The 17,002-nt window shown below is 45.9% G+C and overlaps 1 protein-coding gene across 1 annotated transcript in view; it reads right to left on the minus strand.

The window, feature by feature from the left end:
* Positions 1 to 17,002, minus strand: part of LOC121281526 (hemicentin-1-like) — a 566,775-nt gene that overhangs the window by 195,002 nt on the left and 354,771 nt on the right. The window contains exons 44-47 of the mRNA XM_041194473.1: positions 11,754 to 11,876; positions 9,839 to 10,000; positions 7,423 to 7,704; positions 466 to 633 (exon numbers count right to left, since the gene is read on the minus strand). Of these exons, the coding sequence (XP_041050407.1) occupies positions 466 to 633; positions 7,423 to 7,704; positions 9,839 to 10,000; positions 11,754 to 11,876 (735 nt within the window). The remainder of the gene's footprint in view (positions 1 to 465; positions 634 to 7,422; positions 7,705 to 9,838; positions 10,001 to 11,753; positions 11,877 to 17,002) is intronic.

Genomic DNA, 17,002 nt, shown 5'->3' on the forward strand with positions numbered 1-17,002 from the left:
TGCAAGGAAAACAGCCTCAGCTTTTCCAATCAAACCTTGCAGCTAAAATCTCTCACCCTGGAAACCATTCTGGTAAATCTCCCCTGCAGCCTCGCTCTCAAGGACCCTCACACCCTTCCTAAAGTGTGGTGACCGTGTAAAGTGTGTTGTGTGCCTATTTACCATAAGCAAAATTTATAATGCCTAATTTATAATGTCTAATAAGAGTTCTCAACATTCAAGGCTCACTCTCAACGCACAATCTCGGGAACTCACCTTGTGAAGATTTCAAAGTCTAAACCGGTGACACACACACACAATGTTACTGCCTGGTGTCAGCACCAACACACTGCACCATTGTCCTTCCTGGAGTTCAAGCATTTAGTCAGTCAGGAAGTCCAAAGAGATTTGCCATCCTGTAAGGGCATGGTCCCTTTTAAAAAAAACACTCTTAGAAAAGAAAAGGAGGTTAATTCTCCTCCTTACCTGACAGCACTTGCATCTTACTGCTGGAGATGATGGGTGATCCATTTCTGAACCAGGTAAAGACAGGTGGAGGGGTTCCGGAGGCCTCGCATGTCAGAGTGATCGAGCTGCTCAGGAGGGTGCTGATATTTTCTGGAGCCCCCATCTCCCCAGTGATAGCTGGAGGGACTGACCACAAATACACACATACACACAGAGTTCAGCTGTCAGTCACTGATGGAGATACAGCAGACAGCAAAAGCATTTTTACTTACTGACCGACCCCTCTCCTGATTTAACTAACTGTATAAGCCTTGCATTAGCATCTAAATACCAAATATATAAACCTCAGCTTTAAATCCCCTTTGTTTTAAGAACTCTATTTACAACCCCGCTTAACATCCTCACCTGTCAGTTCAGGAAGACAGGCACTTTGAAAAGCTGAGAAACTCAGTACTCCAAATTATGACATTACCTTGCAGCTACCTTGGCAAGCAGCAAATAACAGGGCTGATGCTAGCTGGAAAGTAAGGAGGACATCTCCAGGAGTCACGGACCACAGGGCAGGGTGTTTAGGGTGGGGCGAGGTAGAGGTTGGTGCTTCAACTTCATTGAAAACCCCCCTTGGACCGACTTTACAGCGCACCCTGTAACATGGCAAGCAAGGGCCGCCAGTCAATAAATTCCCACCATGACAAAATCCTTCAGCGGTGATGGTCCTGAAGGCAGCCGAGAGGTCACAGCCAGGGCCTTGTCCTCATTGGCACAGGTTCACCCAATCAGCATAACGAGGTAATGCCCCGCCCAGACAGTGAGAGGCCTAGCGGTGCAACAGCCTCACATTCTAAAAGACAACACGCACAAGCCCTTGTACAGATTCCAAATTCAAATTCCCCATTTCCATGAAAACCTGGGGTGTCTGTCTCGGTGATGAAGGGTGACCATGGGATGTTCAAGTATCCGATTTTTTAACCAATTAGCCAATCAAGGATGAAATAGCAAATGCCTACATCAGAGTGGGGTGGGGTGGAGTGGGGAGGGGAGGGGAGGGGAGGGGAGAGTGGTATTGTCCCGGGACTAGTATTCCAGAGACCCAGGGTAATGCTCTGGGGACCCAGGTTCGAATCCCATCAATAAAAATCTGCAATTAAAAGTCTGATGACGACCATGAAACCATTGCCGATTGTCATAAAAACCCACCTGATTCACTAATGTCCTTTAGGGAAGGAAATCTACCATCCCTATCTGGTCTGGCCTATATGTGACTCCAGATCCACAGCAATGCGGTTGACTCTTAAAAAATGCCCTCTGACCAAGGGCAATTAGGAATGGGCAATAAATCCTGGCCTAGCCAGCGACGCCCACATTCCATGAATGCATTTTTTAAAAAAAGCCCTTCATTGTAACAATGGGGAGCTCTCCTCCAATAAATAGCCTAGAAACAGGGGTAGAATGGCTCCTGCCCACAAGCAATGGGTAGCATGTTAAGGTAATTAAGAGGCTGACTGGAACTTTCTTATCTGCCTGCAGGATCCTCATGACTTCGGCAGCACAGGTGCCTGGAGGTACCCTTGAAGGGACACTCATTTAAAACTGGGATGTGAAGGAACTTCTTCTCTCAGAGGGTGGTGAATGTCTGGAATTCTCTACCCCTGAGAGTTGTGGAGGCTAGATCACTGAAAGTATTTAGAGAGGAGGTAGTTAGATTTTTGAAGTATTGGGCAGTTGAGGGTTATGAGGAGCTGGCACAGGAGAGGAGTTGAGACCTGGGGCAGATCAGCCATGATCTTCTTGAATAGCGGGGGCAGGCTTGATGGGTCAAATGGTCTACTCCTGCTCCTACTTCTTATGTTCTTATGCCAAAGCTCCAGACAGACTTTGAAGCCTCCCCTGCCAACCTGGTCACAGCTGTGGCCACAGGCCGCACCTGTGGAACGTTCCCCTTACACAATGGTGGCCCAGCAGCTGCGGCCATTTTTTAATTTCAAAGTTTTTAAAGCGGCTGAGAGGGTAATGCCGTTTTTGATCGGACTGCGCCCTCTGGCCAGTTTGGAAAAAAATCCATGTCGAATTGACCAATTTGGGAAAGGTCCATGTCGGGTGACCTGCTCCTGCAGGTTTGGGACCCCCATTGAATGGCAACACCAGGGTCCTGAATCTAAACGGAAAATCCTGCCCACGGTGTCAGGTGATGTGATACTATTAAGCCTAGGTGTGAATTCTCTCATATTGCACTATAATACGTTTAATACCAATCACCTGCTCTGTCAATGGCTAATCAGAGGCTGCAGCAGGAACCAGAGAGGATGTTTATTCCAGTCAGATTAATTAAACCAAGCACATCTGGTTTTAAGGAGACACTCATTTTACACCTTCAACAAGTGGCCCTCCAGGTTAATGCTTTGCTTTTCTATAATTACTGGCTCTACCGACACTGCCTCAATTGAAAAGATGCATTAGATCACTAGATGCAGACAGTGTAACTGACATCCATCGCATAACCCTAGTTACAATATCCCAAAGATTTTGAAGGATTTCAACATGAGTGTTGTAGTTCATTCTTTATATATTTATATTGCATGGGATGAAACGCATATAGTTCATAATGTTAAAAAATAAACAAATGTTAGATATCTAATATAAAACCTTTATTACTGTCGGTCTTTATTCCATTGCAACAATCTTTTCTGGATTTCACGTGGGCCCAGAACAAACATGCATTAGCATTAGCCTCTTGAAAACATTACCCATGTAAAAGTCAACCCATGGCTCTTGGATTTAAAAAAAATGACTTTTACATGAGTATATACAGTAATCTCCTCCTCAATCTCAGTTTATTGAAGGAGTTTACTCAACTTTTAAAAAATATCCACCACTTGGATGAACGAGTTATTTGAAATTTAGGTTTAGTTTGTGTAGGAGGGAGAGGGGAGATTGTCTTTATTTAAACAGACTTGGCATCAGACAATACAGACGGTTTCACCACACAGTAACTTCAAATCATGAGAGCTAAACTATCTCAAGGATGGACAGTCAGATAAAATGATGTCACATAACAATAGGACATTGGTTTACCCTAGCATGGACACTGGACCCCAAACACATGTCAGAAAATATCATTTGTTTCAATGCAAAACTCTCCAGTTAGATTATTTGTTTTAGTATAGGTTATTTTAGCCACCAGAGCTCCTCCTTGTTAGAATATAGAATTTATTATGAAATTCTTGTCAGAATACACCGCCCCTTGAAGGTTCAGGTAGTCGTGGTTCGTGAGGGTTAGTGAGGCTTTCCAGAGTGTTCCCCATTTCACATAGCTCAAAAAGTAGTTTAACATTGATTTTTTAAATTAGCATATAGAAAATTGCATCTTGATTCCTGAATGATCATTTTAAGGATAGTACCTGATTGATCCTGTCTTCACCCAACACACACACACACACACACACACACGCTTACATATATACCAACATGCACACTTGCACGCACACACACACGCTCACACCAACACACATTCATGCATGTGCACATACATCACACACTGTCACGCATGCACACGCCAAGACACACCCTTATGCATGCACACACACACACACACTCTTGACACAGGCATGCACCGACACACACTCCAGCAAGGTCACTGAACCATGATCAGGAATGGGGTCTCTGGCTAATTTTTCCCTTTCTAAGCTCAGTAACACTTTTAGTGTACGTTCTTCTTTCCAAGCTGTGGTCAGGCAGCTAGGCACTGCCCAAAATTTGACTCTGGGATCTCCGAGCCTGCATGCATCAGTGCCTAGCTGAGACATCAGCAAAACACAATTTTAAAATTAAAACAAAAATCAATCTTTGTCGAAGCATAAATATTTTCTAAACTGAGTGACCATAGTCTTAAATTTACCTAACATAACATTGTGGAAATCTGTGGTAAATTGCTGATATTTTAAACTCTTCAGGCAACTGTTAATTTAAGACTTAAAACAAATCATGGTTTAACTGATGTCCCTATTTCATAAAACCCTTTCCCTGCACTAAAGAATTAAACATTGAGAAAGTGGACAGAATTGTTCAAATGTCAAAAAGTGTCCGAAAATACACTGGAGGCTTCACACTCAATGTTTAACTCAAACAAATTTTATTTATCTTTTAAATAGTATACACAGAAGGGATTAAAAATTTAAATAAATGAAGGTAACAATTCAAAAAAAAATAATTACATGATTGAACTGATCAACAAGAGACAAAGGGTTAATCAGGGATTAACTCGTGGGTTGGATGCTAGGCACTCTCTATTCATTTTGGAGATTATGGTGGGCCTCCCAGGAAATCACTGGCCTGGAGTTTCTGTCCAGTTGCCTCGCTTAGTTCAGTGCAAATCCCTCAATGTCAGTTACTAGCGCAAAGGACTGCGGAATTTTGAAGCACAAATGACGCTCAGTGCAACTTGTGTTGCCGCAAATTTTTGCGCTGGCTTTGAAACATTTTGTGAGAAGCAGGGCCTTGCCCACCAAACGGGGCTTGGCCCCCCAGGGTGCATTCATCACCACTGGGAGGCGCATCATAGCACTTGTCCGCAGGCCTTCGAGAAAATGAAAACGGGACTTTTGACTGCGAGGACACGGACAGGTAGGTTTTGAATGAATTTATTTTTAAAAATCTACACTAGTCTAGCCAGAAAAAGGATCTGTACATTTATAAAGTCATTTTCAGTCACTTAAAATCGGGTTACTCGTAGGCGGTGGATTGACACTTATGGCGCTTATTTCTGTGATAAACTCATTTTCAGCCGTCTTAATCAAACTTTGCCAAGCTGCCACTCTTAAATATTTCAAGGAATTTTTTTTTAAAGCAAAGCGGTCTTTGAAAATGCTGCCTGATTGTGCTGGCCCATGGCACATTTGGTGATGAGCGAATTGGAGGTGGGGGGGGGGGGGGGGGGAGTAAAAAAAAAAACACCTTTCTTAGCAAGAACGCAATTTTGGGCGTAATTGCCCCCAAAACGGCTGATGGCACCCAAAGCAGAAACCCTACCCCGGGTTAATCTCAGAGGGAGAAGACGGTGCAAGTGGTGGGAATAAGGAACAGGTGGGTGAGAAAGAGACCCAGACAGGAAGCAAAGCACAATTTTCCTAAAAACATATTGATGTTGCTATGGTAACTAAATAATGAACTAACAGTTTAAAATATCTTGCATGAAAGGGTAGTGGAAGTATGGCATGTCTACAACAGCTGGATTGCATCAGTACAAAAATATACAGCACTCATTAATTACCAGGATCCCATTTGAACCCCTCCAGTGTATTCCGTGGAAACTCGACTTTCTTTTCCCATAAGAATATTTATGGGTGTATACAGAGAAGTCTAATTGTCAATTTGCAAAAGAGCAATATAATTCACCCTTTCGGTACAGTTCTACAAATTTCAAACTTATGTTTTCTGCTATACATTGTAAAGTCAGGTCACACTGCTAAGGAAGTTGCTCTCTGCTCGCAGATGTTACTTAAGCACCAGATTTCGCAGGTGAATGACTGCATTGGGTACCTCACTCCGGGTTAATATCCCAGACCAAACCTAAGTAGTGAAGTGTGGTAAGTTATTCAAATAGGTCATCATAGCCATATCCAGCAGTGGCTTTATTTGATCTCCACAGGCATATTTTCAAGCAGAATTGGCCTGGTGGGATACCTAGTGCAGAAACCTGGGCTAATTGGCTATTTGCACTGTCCATGGTCATATCCATAATCCAGATACCAATTGGTCATTTGCAGGGTCTGCACACCGAGGGCCAGTTGCTGCACCAGTACAAGCATCGCTCTATCTCAGTGGATTTCAAAGTGAGATCCATGTGGGTCCTTCGCAGGCTGGTCCAAAATGCCAGTCACTAATGTGCGATGCCACAGCCAAGCTCCTAAGAGAGAACAGGCTGGAACCCTCATCCCACCACGCACCATGTGACCAGGTGCCACACAACCAGGCCGTCTACCACACGCGTCGTCATAGGCGCGGGCAACAGCAGTGTAGCTTCCTAAGCAAGACTTATGTCACTGTTACTTCATACAACGGCGCGATTGGATTTTGACACCTATGTGGCTGAAAACAAGGAGTGACCGGCTGAATCTGAAGCCTGGCTGAAACCAGGCATCATCTCATTGATGTCTCGTCAAAAGCTATACCATTCTTCCCATTAACTCTGATGAGCTTTTTTTGCGGTGATGAGAGGAAGCGGGTGGGGTAGGACCGGTCGGCGGGGTCTTGTGCCCCGTCTAAGTGGTCCGCGGATGAAAGAGTTCGAGAATCACTGCTCCAGCTGAATGTTGGATAAGTCACCACAGACCAAGGATGGAAATGCTTTCTGAGTCTGTGAAACTTACAATCACACCCAGGGGACTAAGCGACAGTTTTAAAACTTAAATTCTAGGCTGAGGGGAGCAATTAAGTGAGACCAGTGAATCTGATAATGAGGATCACTGAAATAAATAACATTGCCCTTTATCCAGTTAAATTGCTCTGGACTCTGCAAGTATTTCACTGTAAGATCTACATGTTGTATCGCCCCCTGCCCTTCTGTCCCTTTTCCTTGTTGGTCAAATAACAAATTGGGGAGGCAGTGGCATAGGGGTATTGTCACTGTACTAGTATTCCTCCAGGGATACCATGGCAGATGGTGAAATTTGAACTCAATTTTAAAAAAAAATCTGAAATTAAAAGTCTGATAATGACCACAAAACCATTGTCCATTGTTGTAAAAACCCATCAGGTTCACTAATGCCCTTTAGGGAAGGAAATCTTACCCGGTCTGGCCTACATGCGACTCCAGACCCACAGCAATGTGGCTGACTTAAATGCCCTCTGAACAAGGGCAATTAGGGTTGGGCAGTAAATGCTGGCCTAGCCAGTGATGCCCACATCCCATGAACGAATAAATAAAACTAGCTTAAAAGGTGATGTCTGTTCAAAACCAGTAGTAACTGGAACGCTTACCAAGAACACTCAAATCAAACTTCCTGCCCGATCGTCCGGCCTCGTTAACAGCCAGACAGGTGTAGCGGCCGGTGTGATGCTCCTGTGCCCTTTGAACTTTCAGAGTCCGGCCCCCGTTCTCCACTTGGATACCTCTCCTGCTCACTACGGGACGCCCGTCTTTCATCCAAGTCAACGTTGGCTGAGGAACTCCATGCGCTTCACATTCCAGCATGACCCCAGCTCCCCTGGTGATCGAAATTTCTGTCGGCCGCCCACCCCCATTCTTGATCTTTGGTGTCACTGAAACAGAGAGAGGAAACCAGGAAGAGATGATCCAAATTTCCAGTCGCCTGCCGAGAGATACTGCGTCAGAGCAATACCATATGGGGCCTGAACGTCTGACCTCCAGGTGGTGTATCCTGGAGTATCCCCCCGCAGGATGTGCTAGTGGACCCCTCAGATGTCCCCATGCACTGACTACACAGGAATTGCCTGGCGAAGTTTGGACTTCCAATGGGCAATTCCTCTGCATCTAAAACCCTCCAAAATGCTGAGTTAAAGCCAGAGGCTTTGGATGGTTCCGATTCACTTATCAGAATAGCTACCCAGGGAAAGTTAGAAGGGTTGAAACCAGTTCTAACTATGGTACTGATACCCTGACTCCCCACTGGATATCCTAACTAAACCAGTGAACACCAGACTTTGCACCAAAGCTCCAGGTTACCCTGCCCCCGACTACACCCTGACACCCCATCTAAATACCCAAACCCTCGGCAGCCCCATCCCCCAAATGCATCTCCGACGCCCCCGAACCCATCTTATCCCTCATCCACTTACCTTCCACTCTATTCCTCACCCACCTACCTTCCACACTACCCCTCACCCACTTACCTTCCACCCTACTCCTCACCCACACAATGCTATCCTATACCTCACCCACTCACCTGCCACCCTACCCCCTCACCCACCCAACTGCCACCCTACCCCCTCACTCACCCAACTACCCACCCTACCCCCTCACTCACCCAACTGCCACCCTACCCCCTTGCTCACAACTACCCACCCTATCCCCTCGCTCACCCAACTACCCACCCTACCCCCTCGCTCACCCAACCACCCACCCTACCCCCTCACCCACCCAACTGCCACCCTACCCCCTCACACCCAACTACCCACCCTAACCCCTCACTCACCCAACCACCCACCCTACCCCCTCACTCACCAACTACCCACCCTATCCCCTTGCTCACCCAACTACCCACCCTACCCCCTCGCTCACCCAACCACCCACCCTACCCCCTCGCTCACCAACTACCCAACCTACCCCCTCGCTCGCCCAACCACCCACCCTACCCCCTCGCTTGCCCAACCACCCACCCTACCCCCTCGCTCGCCCAACCACCCACCTTACCCCCTCGCTCGCCCAACCACCCACCCTACCCCCTCACTCACCCAACTATCCACCCTGCCCCCTCACTTGCCCAACCATCCACCCTACCCCCTCGCTCACCCAACCACCCACCCTATCCCCTCACTCGCCCAACCACCCACCCTACCTCCTCACTCGCCCAACCATCCACCCTACCCCCTCACTCACCCAACTACCCACCCTACCCCCTCACTCACCCAACCACTCACCCTACCCCCTCACTCACCCAACCACCCACCCTACCCCCTCACTCGCCCAACTATCCACCCTACCCCCTCACTCACCCAACTACCCACCCTGCCCCCTCACTCGCCCAATCACCCACCCTACCCCCTCACTCACCCAACCATCCACCCTACCCCCTCACTCACCCAACCACCCACCCTACCCACTCACTCACCCAACCACTCATCCTACCCCCTCACTCACCTAACCACTCACCCTACCCCCTCACTCACCCAACCACCCACCCTACCCCCTCACTCACCCAACCACCCACCCTACCCCCTCACTCACCCAACTACCCACCCTACCCCCTCACTCACCCAACTACCCACCCTACCGCCTCACTCACCCAACTACCCACCCTACACCCTCACTCACCCAACTATCCACCCTACCCCCTCACTCACCCAACTACCCACCCTACCCCTTGCCCACTTACCTTACACACTTATTTTCTCTCCATACTTTCTCAAAGTGGCTTTGAGATCATTGAACTTTCTGTAATATGGCAGCTAGTGGCGTAAAAAGGGGGCATGGCGTGGCTCCCCCCAACATTCCTGCCCTATGAAGGAAGGACTCCCAATTCTGATACGCTTTTCTGAGGAGGCCCAGTTCAGAAGTCCAGGTGAGAAACGGGGAACTTTGGTGCCAGATAAGTAGATAGGAGCAGAACAGCAATCCGATGGTGATTACCACTTCTCAGAAGATTCACTTCCGTAGTTTATCTGAACCACTTTCATTATATAAAACATTTCAACTTCTCAATTCACCTACACTCACCATAAACCTCCACGCTATAGTCCTTCTTGCTTGTCCCAGCTAGATTAGTCCCTACACATGTGTAGTTTCCAGTGTCTGATATCCGAGTGCTGGATATTTGTAACATTTGTCTCCCCGAGAGAATAGTAATTCGACCATCTTTCTCTGTAGAGAGGCGCATCCCTGTGATTGATAGTGAGGAACAGAGATCAAACAATATTAGGGGGTCTGTAAAAAGAAACCCAGACAAAAAGAAACCCATCTGTACTCTCTTGTTACAAATTCACTGATGAATAATTTTTCTTTATTCACCACATGAAAGCCACTCATTATTTGGAACACTTCTATTAGATCTCCTTGTTATAATAATCTCTTTGCATAACTATCGTTTCTTATCCCTAGACTCCATGCCTGAAAATAATGGAATAATCGGGCTGGATGTTGCTGCAAAAAGATAGTGTGTTCGTGGTGCACATTGTTATTTCTGTGCAAATTGGTCGGGGATTAAGGAGTATGTCATAAACTGTGAATCTCCACAGCTTACTGATTGATTTACATTGCTCCACTCAAGGCCTTACCGTTATTTTTTAAAAACCTTCTGGATTTACACATTAATTGCCTATTAAACTTACTGTGGAAAGTTAAGTCTGCTGGTTAAGATCATAAGTACCTTTTAACAACTAATTGATCAACCTCTCCTGCCCAGAAAAAGAACAATTTAAATGGTTCAATCTCATTCCCGCATGTAGTAAATTCTTCTTTGAGATTTTAAAAAGACTATATTTGCAATTTTTTTGACTTGACTATTTTTCTCACTCTGAATCCTGTCTTTATTTCTCTTTCTGTACCTGATTTGATTCTAAGTCACTCGATTTCCTTTTGAGTTATTCCCATGTTTCTTCCTTAATCCTTAAATCTCATTGGGTAAGGAGATACACTGTTTGTCCCACCGTTCATTCAGGTCCTAGATACCCTGCTATATTCTACTGCCATTAGCAGATCACACTTCCAGCACAAAATGTTGCAAATATTTTTCACGCTGAAGGGTAGAGGAAAGAGTTGAACTAATGGTGTACAATGGTTTCAACAAGACTTGTCCCAATATTCTAACTGCAGTCCAACATACAATTCTGTGTATTTATATTCTATGGCCTCATTAAAAAAACCTAGGATCCCAAATGCTTTTTGCCCTCCCACTTATTAAGATTTGTATATCTGAACATTTCCAAATCTCTCTGCTTTTCTATTTATTTTGTCATTTCACAAATATTTCCCTGTCCTTACTCTTTCTTCCAAAATGGATTGTCGGTCAAATCCATTAACTTATCCATGTTCTCCTGTAAGTTGCATCTAGTTCTCTTTACAGTTAACGAAGTTCCCTGCTTTTATTATCTGCAAATGTTGCTATTCCATCCCCTTGACCAGTAAAAATGGTAATGGCCCAAACACTGACTGTTAAGGACATCACTGTTCACACCTCGCTAAACTTAAAAACATCCACTAACTCTCTCCCTTTGGCCAAGTTCAGCCCACAGAAAAAACATATTTTAGAAAAGGCACAGACACACTGCTGATGTGATTATATCGTCATCTCACTAGTCATAATGCCGCTCACCACTCGTTTACAAATTTAGTATCAGTTCACCAGAATGTTATCTTTCCTTTCAAAAGGAAAATTAATAGGCTGCTCGGATGGATCCAGCTCCCAGGTGAGTATGGGATGGGAGGAGAATGTGACCTCTCTCCAGGTTAACGGCACAACTCATCTGCCTTCCAACCCCCTCACCACCCTTCGTCACAATGGAGTATACAACTCAGCTCCTATGTCAATCCAAATAGAATTTGTCATTCGAACGGAAAGGTTGGAAGAGTGGATTTGCTCTTTACACCAGGATAATCCAATCAGAAACACAGTATAAGGTACTGGGCTACTTACCATTCTTTTGCCACTCCAGAGTTGGAGAGGGAATCCCACTGCATTCACAAAACAAACTCATCGAGTTACCCTCGATTACCGTCACCGGCATTTGGTCCTCCAATCCATGAAACGTTGGGGGCACTGCAAAATATTTCGAAACATTTCTTCACTGCAAAGTCGGTTGGGGTAAATAACATTATACTTGTCACTGGCTGATCTCTTGTGATTATAAATGTAACTCTTTCCCCTCTGTTACTCATCTTATTCCATCTCTAATTCCACAGCAGGCTGAGAATCGCGGCAACATAAAAATTTACAGCATGGGAAGAGGCCACTTGGCCCATTGTGTCTGTGCTGGTTGACAAGGAGCCATCCAGCCTCAGCCCACATTCCAGCCCTTGGTCTGTAGCCTTATAGGCTATGTTTCAATATTCAAGTGAGTATTCAAGTTCCTTTAAATTGTTAAAGTACCATAGAAAAGTTGTGGTGCAGAAAGAGGCCATTCAGCCCATCATATCTGCACTGGCCATAAAAAGAGAAAATAGAAACCAGCCGCTCGTTTTTAATCCCACTATCCAACATCTGGACCGTAGCCTTGCAGTTTATAGCACTTCAGATGCAGATCCAGGTACCTTATAAATGAGTTGAGAGTTTCAGCCTCAACCACCAATTCATGCAATGAATTCCAGACGCCCGCCATCCCGAGTGAAAAGGTTTTTCCTCACGTCCTCTCTAATCCTTCTACCAATCACCTTAAATCTATGTTGCTTGGAAATTGACCCCTCAGCTAGGAAAAACAGGTCTTTCTTGGCTACCCTATCTAGGCCCCTCTCGTAATTTTGTGCACCTCAATCAGGTCATGCCTCAGCCTTCTTTGTTCTAAGGAAAACAACCCCAGCCTATCCAATCTTTCCTCATAGCTGCAATTTTCAAGCCCTGGCAACATTCTTGTAAATCTTTGCACTCTCTCCAGAGCAATTATGTCCTAACTGTAATGTGGCAACTAGAACTGCCCACAAAGTTCCAGCTGTGGCCTAACCAGCATTTTAAAAGTTCCAGCTACATCCCTGCTTTTGTACTCAATGTCTCACCCAATAAAGAAAAGCATTCCTTATGCTTCCTTTACCACCTTATTCACATGTCCTGCCACCTTCAGGGACCTGTGGACATACACTCCAAAGTCTCTCACTTCCTCAATCTCTCTCAATATCCTCCCATTTATTGAGTATGCCCTTGAGGGTTTCTGCCTCTACTACCCTTTCAGGCATTGAGTTCCAACTCCCCATGAGCCACTGGGTGAACAGATTTCCCTTTGAATCCCTTCTAAACCTCCTACATCTTACCCCATTTTAAAAATATTCTTTCATGGGATGTGGGCATCGCTGGCAAGGCCAGCATTTGTTGCCCATCCCTAATTGCCCTTGAACTGAGTGGCTTCCTAGGCCATTTTAGTGGCCAGTTAAGAGTCAACCACTTTGCTGTGGGCCTGGAGTAGCACGTTGGTCAGACTGGGTAAGGATGACAGACTTCCTTCCCTAAAGGACATGAGTGAACCAGTCGACAGTGGTTTCAAGGTCACTATTTCCTAGACTAGCTTTTAACTCCAGATTTAGGCCAATCATCTCAGTCTCAGGACATTGCTGCAGGAGTTCCTCAGGGTAGTGTCTTCGAGCCAAACATCTTCAGCTGCTTCATCAATGACCTTCCTTCCATCATAAGGTCAGAACTGTGGATGTTCGCTGATGATTGCACAATGTTCAGCACCATTTGCAACTCTTCAGATACTGAAGCAGTCCATGTCTAAATTTAACAACACCTGGACATTATTCAGGCTTGGGCTCACAAGTGGCAAGTAATATTCATGCCTCACAAATGCCGGGCATTGACCATCTTCACCAAGAGAGAATCCAACCACCTCCCATTGACATTCAATGGCATTATCATCACTGAATCCTCCACTATCAACATCCTGGGGGCTTACCATCGACCAGAAAATTAACTGGACCAGCCATATAAATACTGTGGCTACAAGAGCAGGTCAGAAACTGGGGATTATGGAGTGAGTAACTCACTTCCTGACTCCTCAAAGCCTGTCCACCATCTACAAGGCACAAGTCAAGAGTGTGATGGAATACTCTCCACTTACCTGGATGAGTGCAGCTCCAACAACACTCAATTCAAGAAGCTTGACACCATCCAGGACAAAGCAGCCTGCTTGATTGGCACCCCATCCACAAACATTCATTCCTTCCACCATCGAAGTACAGTGGCAGCAGTGTGTACCATCTACAAGATGCACTGCAGAAACTCACCAAGGCTCCTTCGACAGCACCTTCCAAACCCATGAACTCTACCACCTAGAAAGACGAGGGCAGCAGATGGATGGGAACACTGCCACTTGCAAGTTCCCCTCCAAGCCACTCATCATCCTGACTTGGAACTATATCACAATTCCTTCACTATCGCTGGGCCAGAATCCTGGAACTTCCTTCCTTACAGCACTTTGGGTGTACCTATTCCACATGCACTGCAGCAGTTCAAGAAGACAGCTCACCACCACCTTCTCAAAGGCAATTAGGGATGGGCAATAAATGATGGACTAGCCAGCAACACCCATATCCCATGAAAATTTCTTAAAAATTGTTAATTGAATTCAGTTCCACCAGCTGCTGTGGTGGGATTTGAACCCGTGTTCCCAGAGCATTACCTAGGCCTACTAGATTGCTAATGACATCACCGCTACACCACCACCTAAACGTATTACCCTTGAACTAAGGACAATAGGGCCTTCCAAACCACTCTATCTATTGAGTGACCATGTCCATTGATGATACGATTCCTCATCTAGCCTTTCCTTTCCACTTGCCCTCGCTTCCTGCTGCAAAGAGTTTGGCCCCTGTTTTGCATTTCCCCACCCGCAGCATGTCTAGCATTGGAGGCGTGCCATATAAGACTTTTGCAGAATCTGTTTAGCATTGGAATAAACTATTTATCACACAACCAGAACATTTTTAAACACAGGCCCTTATCATGTTGTGCCTACATTGTATATCTGGGTGAAAATTCACATGGACAGTAATCCAAGGATGTATCCTCATCGCTGTTCCCACCAGATGATGGCACAAGGACTGGAGGACAGAGATTTAAGGTGCTGGGCAAGAGATGCAGGGGGAATGTGAGGGAGAACATTTTTACTCCACAAATGGTCATAGCCTGGAACTCTCTGCCAATGAGGAAGGTGGAAGCAGGGACAATGAATGATTTCAAAAGGAAATCAGATGCACTTGAGGGAAATAAACTTGCAGGACTGATGGGGATAGAGCTGGGGAATGGGACTGATTGGATATCTCTACAGGGAGCTGGCACTGACTCAAAGGGCTAAATGACCTCCTCCTGTGCCATAATGACTCTACGCGATGCAGTGAAATGCTTAAACATTCAAATGTGTGGTCCAGTCATCTCTCTTTTCCTTCCCAGTTTAAGCTTCATCAAATCAGTTACTCTTTTATTTGTTTCATTTCTCTGTTACCTTGATCTGAAAAAAATAGTGGTCTTATAATTTATTTTTGTTTCCCTGCGCTGCCCTGGGGCCCTGGGCCTGAGCTGGGGTATCACTCCACGAGTGCCAACAGAACTATCACACAAGGAGTGCCCATTCGGCGTGTGGAAATCTGAACAGTGAATGTCAGCGGTGAGGTTTTCTCAGAATGGAAGCCAGGAGCGGGATTTCTTCAAAATGCTGACTTATCCTCGAACAATGCACTGCACAGATGTGCTTTCAATCCTTAAAACAGCCACTGACCTCAAGTTCACGTTGGATCCTTCATCTGGTTTTTATTTCAGATCAGAAAAACTCCCTGTTCTCAGCAAGCTTGGCCTTTGTGCCTCACTGCTCAGTTTCAGAGTGTCACTAGACACCGCATGTGTCTTATTTCCAGCCATCTGTCAAGGAAGCGCATCAATGAATCATTCTCCAGCCACTGAAGGTAGCCATTGACAGCCAGATGTGTGACTCACTCCAGTAATCCTGGTAAAAGTGAGGCCAGATGCTTCACAACATCGAAGCATTTTAACTCTGTGGCTGTGGGTGATGGGGTCAGCTGCTTCTCTATGGAGAAGCACAATGCTTTCAGTAGGCACTTTTACATAAGTGAGCACATTCAATGCCACTCTGCATTGGTTAGCTCTCTAAACAATAACCGTGAGGTGACCAGCTAGCCTCTGGTTTCTCACCTGTACAGGCAGCAAACAGCACCACGACTGTGCCAACGCTGTGTTGTGTTGTGTCATGACACAAAACTGTTTCACAATGCAAACATGTACGATGCCTCTAGTTGCTGGAGCATATAATGATGAGCAGAGGGGCGATTTCACCTCTGCGGGCACTTGAAGGGATCACCCTGTCCCCTGTCCCACACACACAGCACATCACAGGGGAGCTGAACGTCATTAAGTCACCTGAGGACTGCAATCTATGCTGACACTCCAGTGCAGTACTGAGGGAGTGCTTCACAGTTGGAGGTGCTGTCTTTTGGATAAGGCATTAAACCGATGCCCCATCTACCTGCTCGGGTGGATGTGAAAGGTCGCATTCTTTCGGAGAAGTACTATTTCGAAGAAGAGCAAGAGAGTTATGCCCAGTGTTCTGGTCAAAATTTCTCCCTCAATCAACATCACAAAGAAATCTGATCATTATCATTGCTGTTTGTGGGAGCTTGCTGTGCACAAATAGGCTGCCGGGTTTCCTGCACTACAATAGTGACTACACTTCAAAAGTACTTCATTGGTTGCAAAGTGCTTGAGATTCTGGTGGTCGTGAGAAGCGCTTTATAAATTCAAGTCTTTTTTCATGTCCCAGATGTCCCAGGGTTTCAAATGGTGGAAATGTAGCCAGCACCCAGAATATTCTCACAAGGCAGTAGGGGGAGTTTCTTGCGTCCCGCACCGCCCCCTCCCCATCGTGCTCGGTCTCTGATCAGTGAATTCCCCCAAATGGAAACCTGGTTCTAGGGGCAGTCCCTATCTTTATTAAAAACTCTACCATCAGAATTAGCTTACAAGACAGCGAGCCTGCTTCTTCTTCAGTTCTCTGCCCGAAGGCAAGTCTGAGCCACAGCACCACGACCTCCACCGCTAGTTAGGGCAAGGAGACGGGTCCCGAATCCACCCCAGCCGGAACGGGGATCGAACCCCGTGCTGTTTGCACCAATCTGATCCACGCTGGTCACTAGCCAACTGAGCCAACCAGCACCCCAAGAAGTCTGAGT

This window comes from Carcharodon carcharias, chromosome 8 (assembly GCF_017639515.1).
Source record: "Carcharodon carcharias isolate sCarCar2 chromosome 8, sCarCar2.pri, whole genome shotgun sequence".
NCBI lineage: Eukaryota > Metazoa > Chordata > Chondrichthyes > Lamniformes > Lamnidae > Carcharodon > Carcharodon carcharias.